We start from the raw sequence: 10,429 nt of genomic DNA, 5'->3' as shown, positions 1-10,429 counted from the left end.
TTTCCGCCTTCGGCTGGCGGGCCGGGAGGCCACACGCTGGCCCCGGAGAGGCAGCTGAACGCCGGGCAGAGCCCCGGTTGGGGGGCCCGCCTCCCGCCGCCTTGCTTGGTGCGGGGTCCCTGGGGGTGACGGGATACCCGCGGCCGGGCCCCTGTGGGCCGGCGCAGGGCCTGCTCCGCTCGCCCGGCGCCAGGACTTCCCTTCAGTTTGAAGTCAGGGTGTTCAAGTCAGGGCTGCTGGTATGCCAGGGTCTGTTTTTCAGAGAGAGAGGTTTTCGAACCAGTAATACTTTCTACTCATTTTACATCAAGGCTGCTGCTTTTACTGTAGTTATTGAAGGCAAAAACTACACAAGCTAAATGAAATGTTATCAGACTTGGCGTGTTGGCAGGACCCAATTTCAGGATGCATTCTCTAGGTGTCTCCATCTTGTCAGTGATACTCTCCTTAGCTTGTTGCAGTGTCTGTCACGCTTCCTCACAGCGGCTCCTCCTCACGTGGGTAATCCATTCAGAAGTCATGGGCTTGTTCTATGTGAAACCCCTGAGGAAAGTTAGTTAGGCTCCTGGGCATCACCCTCCTGTGTGGACTTATGGAAACTCTGCTCTGAAATGACTCCTTGTTTAAGGCCAGGAGTCACCATCTGCAAGATCAGGTTGATCATGTAATCAGGATCTTTTCCTGGAAGCAGAAATAGGAATTCAAATGTAACTTACATGAGAGTTGCGTATAGAGAGAAACTACTTAAAACAACTCTTTGAGGCCAGCAGGGGGCATGGTGGTTAAGAGCACTGGACTCCCACATGGCTGCCCATGGTGAGAGTCCCGGACCTGACAGCTTGCTTTCTCCCTTTCTCTTTCTCGCTTTTTCTCTCTGGTGAATACACATTCTCTGTAGCAAATAGAGTAATAATAAATAAATAAATAAATAAAACCATAGTTCTTTATATGTGAGGACCATAAGGATACACACTTGCTTTTCCACTAATTCCTGCTCTTTAGTAGTTTCTTCTTTCTGCTTTCTTTGGGTTTGTTTTCCGAGTCCTTTCTTGTTTAACATTCTCAAGATAGATGTTTAGAGCATTACTTGTTTTCATAGCTTGGCTTTTTAAAAAAATACCATTTGCAGTTCTATTTACTTGGTAGAGAGCAAGTACACTTGCTGAAAGAGAGAGAGAGGAGAGTGAGAAAGCACCCTCCATGAGGGTTGGTCATACCGTAGTCGTCTCTTCTCCATTATCCTCTCAGGGTCTTGGGTGCACATGCATCTAGCAAGTTTTTCAAACTGCTGGGTCTGGGGTTCTAACTGTAGTCAGCCATTTGAGATCCAGTGATCTAGACGCTTTAAATACCACATCATAGGACAGATATAATCATAAGTATCTTTTTTTTTGGGGGGGGGGAGGTTTTTGCTATAGGGCGCGTGCGCTCGCCAGACAGAGAGAGACAGAGAGACAGAAAGTGAAAAATCACCCCCCAGGGGGATGGCCATGCCATAGTCCCTTCTCCTCCATTTTCCTCTTGGGATCTTGGGCATGCACGCACATGCACCTGGCATGAGTTTTAAGCCACCGGGTCTGGGACGCAAACCGCAGTCGACTACGTGGGAGTACAACGACTAACCATTACACTAACTGCTGGTCCCATAAGTATCTTTTTTAAAAAGGTATTTGCCATTAAATTGCTGGAGGGAGACAGAGAGAATGAAAGTGAAAAATCATCCCCTGGGGGAGAAAGGGTGGCCATGCTGCAATCCCTTCTCCATTCTCCTTCTGGGATTTCAGGCAAATGTGCACATGCGCCTGGCATGGTTGTCAAATCACTTGGTCCGGGACTGAAACTGCTCTTGGCTATCAAGTGCCTAACGACCATGCCACCTGCTGGACCTCATAATCATAAATATCTCAATTTGAGCTCAAAAGGAGTAACCATGGAATTGTTCAATAAAAGAAACTGATCTTTCCAGAATGTCTGCTCCTTCACAATCTTCAGAATACTCACGGCCCGCTGCTTAGATTTTATTGCTGTGCTGGTTTAGGGTGGGAAGCCTCATCACTTCAGTGCTGGTCCCAGCAGGTGTCCTCCACCTGGAAGGAACAAGTCCTAGGAGCAAGCCAAGATGGCTGGGTCAGAAAGGCCAACACTGAGGACTTCAGAGGTAATGGCATAGAAACGGGTGACAGAGCAGATCGAGGAAAAATCAGTCTCTTTCAGTTGCCAAAGGCAGGAAGAGGCAGGACAGTGGAGTGAGAGGTTCTGCTGCCCTTCACTCTGCCTGGAAGTATTTACTTAAAGTACTACTTTACTTTCTGACACGCCCAAGTGAGGCCCACATCCCCAGGACCTTCTGTACCTCCAGTCCCCACATCTAGACCTAACCTTCCTTGGGCAGAGTGGTGGACACCACCCCAGTGCCAAAGGCTTCAGAATGTGCTTCTGTACACCTGCGCCCTGAGCCTGCAGACCACGCTGGCTCCGTCTTCGTGGAGTCCAGCATGGCTCACAACCAACCTGCCTGAAGAGTTCACGGGAGAACTCAGGCAACCTGAATGTTCCTTTATACTACAGGGCCCTGCTCCAAGGAATGAACGCATTTTATTTTCCCAGAGAGCATTCCCTCCTACCTACTTATAATGTGGACCGAGGCAATCTGTAACTGCCATCAGCCTGGTACTCATCTTAAGCTTCACATAGGTTAAGTTTTGGGAATCAATGAAATTTCAGATCTGTTATCCAGAAGTGAGAAATCATTGTTAAAATAGAAAAAGAGGGCTGGACTTGAGGCCCAGGGTGCCAGATTCCACGTAGTAAACCATGCAGTTTGGATTCTAGCCATGGCAGCTTGAAAAACATGCTGACAGGGGCCAGTAGGTGGCATGATGTTTAAGGCATTGGACTCTCACATGGCCAACCATGGTTTGAGTCCAGGACCTGGCAACTTGAAAATCATTACAGGTTACAGTACATGTATGCTCCAAATCCCATGAGAATGGAGAAGGAATTGGGGCATGGCTATTCCTTCCAGGGACTTTCCCTCTCATTGACTATGTCTTTCTTTGGCAAGTACACGTGTCCTATGGCAAAAAACTTAAAACAAAAGAAGAAAAAGAAAAACACTTGGTGTGGCTAACAAGTGGCATGTGATTAAGTTGTTGGATCCCACATGGCCAGCTTTCTCATTTGAGTCCTCAACTTAGTAGCTTGAGAATCACACTGGGTATGGATTCATGCATGCTCAAAATCTCAAGAGATCGGAGAAAGGATTGTGGCATGGCCATACCCCTGGGGAATGATTTCTCACTTTTCTTCCCTCTCTGTGTCTCTGGTGAGTGTATGTGCCCTATACCAAAAACTAAAAAAAAAAAAGAAGAAAAAATAAAAACACGCTGGTTATTATGTATGTGCACACCCAAAATTCCAACAGGATCAGAAATGAAGAAGGAATTGCAGAGTGACCAAGTCCCACTGAGGGGGGTGCTTTCTCCTTCTCCCACCTTCCCTCTCTTTGGCAAGTGCATCCATCTTTTTTTAAAAGAATTTTAATTTATTTATTATCATTATTTTTCAATTTGACGAGAGAGAGAGAGAGAGAGAGAGAGAGAGAGAGAGAGAGCCACCACCGAGAGAAAGAGAGAGCCACCACCCAGTCTGGGACTTGAACTGCAGTTGGCCATGTGGGAGTCCCAACGCCTTTAACCACCATGCCACATGCCAGCCCCTGTGCATCCATTCTCTAGTGAAAAAAAAAAAAAAGTAAAATAAAATAATAATTTTAAGGTCCAGAATCGCGTGCGTGGTGTTAGAAGTTAGGCTATGATCAGTGGGCAGCTCTACACAGACCTAACAAAAACATTTTCCAAACTGAACTCCTAACTTTCTGGACTTCTCAAATCTGAGTTTTCCTGGTTGATATTAGATACTGAGCTTCACACAGTCACTCATATAAATCAGTTTAAATCACCCTACAACCAGTGCTGACCCCAAAGCAATGACTGCTCCCCCGCTTGCCCCTCATGCTCTGAGCCTATGTGTGCCCTAGAACACTGCGAGGAACAGTAAGTACACGGTTCACAAGTCAGACTCTTGGACCCTCCTTGGGTGTTTATTTTATTTTGGTTCAGGAACCTCAGCCACGTCAATAAGGCAAGTGCCTAGGTTTCTGACTCTTTAGGAACAGCCTTAGAGGCTACCCACACATCTAATCATACCTGAGCAATCAGTGGTATCAAAGGCAGCAAAGATCAATAGGCTGGTATTTCTGGATTCAGTCAGAATGTGTGGTCCCTCTCTCATCAACCCTTTTTCCAGCTTAAAAATGTAAGGTTTTGGGACTGACAGGGGGCGTGGTGATTAAGGACACTGGACTCCCACATGGCTGACCAAAGTTTGAGTCCCAGACCTGGCTTTCTCACTTTCCCCTTCTTTCTCTCTTGCTCTGCTCCTCTCTGGTCAAATTTATAAATAAAGTTAAATACAATAATTACTTCACACCAGATGTGTGTGCATGCATGCCTAAAATCCCAACAGAATAGAGAAGAGACTGCAGTGTGGCCATCCCCTCTGGAGGCGGTACCTCACTCCCCACCCCACACCAGTGACCATACACCCATACACACCCTATGGCAAATTAAAAATAAAGTTTCATCTATAGTACTAGTAGCAATAAAACAATAAAAAGCTTGCACATAAGGTAAATAAAAATAATGTTTAAATCATTAAAGTTTGTCATTACCAAATCAATGCAAAAACTATATCATGGTATATGATTTTTAAGTTTTATTTCATCATTATTTTTTGTCATAGGGTGTGTGCTTGCTGGAGACAGAAAGAGGGAAGGTGAGAAATCATCTCCTGGGGCTTTCCCCTTCTTTCTCTCTTGCTCTGCTCCTCTCTGGTCAAATTTATAAATAAAGTTAAATACAATAATTACTTCACACCAGATGTGTGTGCATGCATGCCTAAAATCCCAACAGAATAGAGAAGAGACTGCAGTGTGGCCATCCCCTCTGGAGGCGGTACCTCACTCCCCACCCCACACCAGTGACCATACACCCATACACACCCTATGGCAAATTAAAAATAAAGTTTCATCTATAGTACTAGTAGCAATAAAACAATAAAAAGCTTGCACATAAGGTAAATAAAAATAATGTTTAAATCATTAAAGTTTGTCATTACCAAATCAATGCAAAAACTATATCATGGTATATGATTTTTAAGTTTTATTTCATCATTATTTTTTGTCATAGGGTGTGTGCTTGCTGGAGACAGAAAGAGGGAAGGTGAGAAATCATCTCCTGGGGGATGGCCACACTGCAATTCCTTTTCTTCCAGGGAAATTTTGTGCACGCACATGTGCCCGCATGACAAACCACTGGGTCTTGACTCAAACTGGTTTGGTCACGTACTGGTGAGCCAGCACCGGAACCACTGCACCACCTGCTGGTCCCAGTACATTTCAAACCGCTAACCTGATGACTTGTAAAACTGCACTGTCAGAATGCGATGGGGCTTCAGAGCCTTAGCTGTTATGCTGAGGGCATCAGTGACTTCTCACTTCAGTATTTTAAGGGGGAGTGTCAGTGAAGGCATTGATGTTGCCCACATTCTCCTCTCCACGGTAACTTCTGATGCAACGGGGAGCCTTTGGTATACCTCGGCCATACGTCACTGATGACGCCTTCCTTGGTCGTGTACTTTCTGGTGTTTAGTAAGATTAGAGCTCCCGCGAAAGGCTTTCCCACACTCGTCACACTCATACGGTTTCTCTCCAGTATGAATTCTCTGGTGATGAATAAGGGTTGAGATCTGGCTGAATGCTTTTTCACACTCCCCACACTCATAGGGCTTTTCCCCAGAGTGAATCCTCTGGTGGTTAATGAGGGCCGAGTTCACATAGAAGGCCTTCCCACACTTACACTCATAGGGCTTCTCTCCCGTGTGGATTCGCTGATGTTTGATGAGGGCTGAGCTCACAATGAAAGCTTTCCCACACTCGTCACACTCATAGGGCTTCTCACCAGTGTGGACTCCCTGTTTAATGAGGTCTGAACTCACACTAAATGCTTTGCCACACTCGTTACAGTTGTAGGGTCTCTCCCCATTGTGGACTCTATGGTGTGTGACCAGGTGTGCCCTCACACTGAAGGTTCTCTTGCACTCATTGCAGGTGTAGGGCTTCTCTCCAGTGTGAATCCTTTCATGCACAGTGAGGGTTGAACGCACACTGAAGGCTTTTCCACAGTGATCACACTCATACGGTTTCTCTCCAGTGTGGATTCTCCGATGTCGAACCAGGCCTGAACTCTGAGCAAACTTCTTCCCACACTCACTGCACTTATACCGTCTTTCGTCAGGGCTGGCCTCATGCCGTCCTAGCTGCTCCTCACACTGAGAGACTTCTTCATGCTCAGAAATGTGTAAAGTCTCTCCATTATCTAGGCAAGAGACCCTTTGGTGTGGGTCCATCCTCACAAAAATCTTCTCTTAGGAGTTGACACTTTGTTCACACCTTGATCCCTGAAATATAAAACAGACCTCTCAAGTTTACTATCTTTTTTTTTGAGAGTTTTTTTTTTTTTTTTTTTTTTTTTGCTATAGGGTGCGTGCGCTTGCCAGACAGAGAGAGACATAGAGACAGAAAGCAAGAAATCACCCCCAGGGGGGATGGTCACGCCACAATCCCTTCTCCTCCATTCTCCTCTTGGGATCTTGGGCACACACGCACACGCGCCCGGCGTGAGTTCTAAGCCACCGGGTCCGGGACGCGACCTGCGGTTGACTACGTGGGAGTCCAGCGACATAGCCATTACGCTAACTGCTGGTTCCCTCAAGTTTACTATCTTCTGCTGCTAAAGCAGCAGAAGGTGATGTAGACTTCACCAGGGCCCTAAGCACCTCTGGCAAGCCTAGGACATGCCTGCCACAGATTGTCCAGATCAAATGTTTTTGCTGTGTCTGACACTGAGACACTGCGTCTGAACCATGGCACAGTAATACCAGGGCATGCCCAGGTTGAACTCCAACTCAAACGGCTGTTTATCTTCTGTAAAGGTATCTAAAGATAGGATCCAGGATACAAGTAAATATAAAAATAATGCACAGTTCCTAAAGACTTTTTAACATCTAAAGTGGGGAGAGACAGAAACTGAAGAGATCTGCATATCAATCAATGTGGGAACAGAGAAAAGAAACAAATTCAATGGATAAGCTTGGGAAAATGACAATAACATCAACAAAGTTATGCTTTTACCCACAGTCCAGGCACCGTGCGCTGGAGGAGCAGTCTGGGGACGAGACTGCTCCTTGCCTTGCCCTGCAGCCACTGCTGCCGCAGCTGTCATTGCTATGACGGTAGCACCTTAACAACACGGATGTTCCCCTCCTCTGGAACTGGTGCACAGCCCCTCACCTCTACAGCAGAGGGTCCCCCAGCCCTTTGATCCTCACAACAGTCCAGACCTGGGTCTGCAGGGTTTGGTGGACTATTGCTACTCTTTTTTTGAGAGAGATTTTTGCAATAAGGTGTATGCGTTCACCAGAGAGAAAGAGGGAGAGAAAGAGGGAGAGAGAGACAGAGAGAGAGAGAGACAGCAAGCGAGAAATTAACCCCCAGTGGAGATGGCCATGCCGTAATCCCTTCTCCTTCTTTCTCCTCTTAGAATCTTAGGCACGTGCACACATGTGCCCGGCATGAGTTTTTTTTTTTTTTTTAATAATTATTTATATTTTATTGATTGATTCATTTATTTTTAAATTTGATCAGAGAGAGACAGGGTGAGAGTGAGAGAGAGAGAGGAAGTGAGAAAGCAAGCCACCAGATCCAGGACTTGAGCCCTGGTCAGCCACGTGGGAGTGTCTAGCGCCTTAACCCACCATGCCACCTGCTGGTCCCCCGACATGAGTTTTAAGCCACTAAGTCTGGTACTCTAACCAAGGTTGACTATGTGGGAATCCAGCGATAGAACCATTATGCCACCTGGCCCAGGGTGCTATGGGTCTAGAAGGGTCACGTTAGATGCTGGAGCCCTGGGTGTCCACTCTAGGAGCCTGGAGGCTTGCCTCTCAGTGGCTCACTGAGGAGTGGAAGCAACAAAGGGAAGACTCAGCTTATTTTAAAGAAGGCATTTTATGCCTTGATTTCCTATAATCTGCAGGCCAGACATGAAATGTGTAAGAACACAAGCACACACACTTCCTGAGGTCATATAGCTGATAAAACAGGTGGGGACAGGACCAGCAGGTGAAGTGGTAGTTAAGGTGCTGGACTCCTACATGGCCAACCACAGTTCGAGTCCCAGGCCTGGCAGCTTGAAAACCACCCCAACTCAGGACCAGCAGCTGGCGTAATGGCTATGTTGCTGGACTCCCATGTAGTTGACCATGGTTTGAGTCCTGGACCCAGTGGCTTAAACTCATGCCAGGCATGTGTGCATGCATGCCCAAGATCCTGAGAGGAGAATGGAGAAGGGATTGCACTGTGGCCATCCCCCCTGGGGGGTGACTGCCTGCATTCTGTCTCTCTCTGTCTTTTTGGTGAGTGCACACACCCTATAGCAAAAAACAAACAAACAAAAAAACCTCTCAAAAAAAAAAAAAAAGAAAAAGAAAAAGAAAACTACCCCAGCTATATGTGTACATGCCCCAAATCCAAGGACAAGACTGAAGAAAGGATTGTGGCATGGCTATGCACCCTGGAGGGTGACTTCTCACTTTCTTTCTCTCTCTCTGTCTCACTCTGGTGTGTGCATATGCCCTATGACAAAAACATTTAAAAAGTCAGTTTTTCAGAAGTATATTTTAATGTTTACATTGAAAAAATAATTATCTTGGAAAACTGAAAAAGACGGCACTTGAAGGTGTACTTGTCCTCAAGTATTTTACATGCCATTAAGGCGTAAGAATAAAAAGTGTGATATTGGTGTGACAGATGAACGATATGGAACAGAAAACCTCAAACTATACCACCATGGGCAGAAATGTAACATATAAAACGGTAGCAGATCCGTTAGAAAAACATGCACAGACACTTCGATAAATGTACAGAGAGAACTGGAAAATCATCTGGAAAGACATTAAATTGGATTCCTGCCTCGTTCTTTGTAACAGCATAATCCAAGTAAATCAAAGTTGTGATACTATAAATGAAACCACAAAAGTACCATGGGGTGTGAGAGGAGTCTTTTTGTAGTATCAGAATAGAAAAGCCTAAGTATAAGCCAAAATCCAGAGGCATAAATCAAAAGATTGATAAATCTACCTGACACAAAATAATCAAAACTTCAGCAAGGCATAACAAAAACACTTTAAGTCAAGTTAAAGACAGGAAAAAAAAAAAAAAAGGAACATATTTACAACTTAAAACTCAGACAACCATGGCAATGATGGAGCTACTGAAGGATGGGAGCTTTGGAACCAGCAGAGGGCTGGATTCCCTTCTCCTCCAGCCTCAGTCTCAGCTCAACCAGACTCTGGGATTTATTCAAGACATACACACCCTGGTCCCACAAAGTGGCAGAAGGTTTCTCTTTGTTTTTAAAGTCTCCTCAGGACCCTCATTTCCAGGAATGTCAAAGTTTAAAGCCTACAACCATCCTATGTAGAGAAAAGCTATGGTAACTGATGTTCAGTGGTGTGTACCTGGGTGGCACAGGAGTGGGATCCTTCTCTGAGAAGTGAGAGGTGGCATTTCTTGCTAGGTTACTTCTTGATTGTTTGTCATTGTTGGGGGGGGTGGGGAGGGCCGCCAGAATCAGACACCTGAATGTATGAAGAAATCACTGTTGGAATGAATAAATGAGCAGATTAGGCCAAACCCAGGGAGATAGGGGGAAGAATTAACAACAAATACCTGGGTAGAGGGACCAGCAGATGGTGTAACCGTCATGTTGCTGGACTCCCACATATTCGACCATGGTTCGAGTCCCTGACCCCACGGTTTAAAACTCACGATGGGCACGTGTGCATGCGTGCCCAAGATCCCGAGAGGAGAATGGAGAAGAGATTGTGGCATGGCCATCCCCTTTCGCTTGGCGAGCACACACGCCCTATAACAAAAATCCCTTTTTAAAAAACTTTAAAAATAAATACTTGGGTAGCACTTCTTGTGTACCAGGTGCTGTACACCAATCTCCTAACTATACGCAGGTGCTTATTAAATCACCCAACTTTGCAGAAAAGGAAATAGAGGCACAGAGATTAAGTGACTAGATCAAAATCACAGGTGGTCTGGCTACAGATTTACATGCCTAAAAGGTAGGATGGACAAAGAGAAACCCTAAAAGAGTAGGCGTTTCAACGACTTGATGAATACCCCTCCCCGCGCACTCATCCAACCCCTCAATCCCGGCTGCCCAACCCCGACCCCAGCGCCGCGCCCTCGGCCGACCCGGCTCAGGCAGAGGTCACGTGCGCCTGCGCAAGGCGGGCC

The 10,429-nt window shown here is 46.0% G+C and overlaps 1 protein-coding gene across 1 annotated transcript in view; it reads right to left on the bottom strand.

Annotated features, from left to right (window-relative positions):
• Positions 1–5,541: 5,541 nt before the first annotated feature.
• LOC102493489 (zinc finger protein 850) overlaps positions 5,542–10,429 on the bottom strand; it is a 39,168-nt gene continuing 34,280 nt past the window's right edge. The window contains exon 15 of the mRNA XM_027766048.1: positions 5,542–6,346. Coding sequence (XP_027621849.1) covers positions 5,668–6,346 — 679 coding nt within the window. The 3' untranslated portion in view covers positions 5,542–5,667. The remainder of the gene's footprint in view (positions 6,347–10,429) is intronic.

Source organism: Tupaia chinensis, unplaced genomic scaffold, assembly GCF_000334495.1.
Source record: "Tupaia chinensis unplaced genomic scaffold, TupChi_1.0 Scaffold140356_1, whole genome shotgun sequence".
NCBI lineage: Eukaryota > Metazoa > Chordata > Mammalia > Scandentia > Tupaiidae > Tupaia > Tupaia belangeri.
Note: the sequence above shows the minus strand (reverse complement) of the source record. Positions and strands in the feature narration are given on the sequence as shown.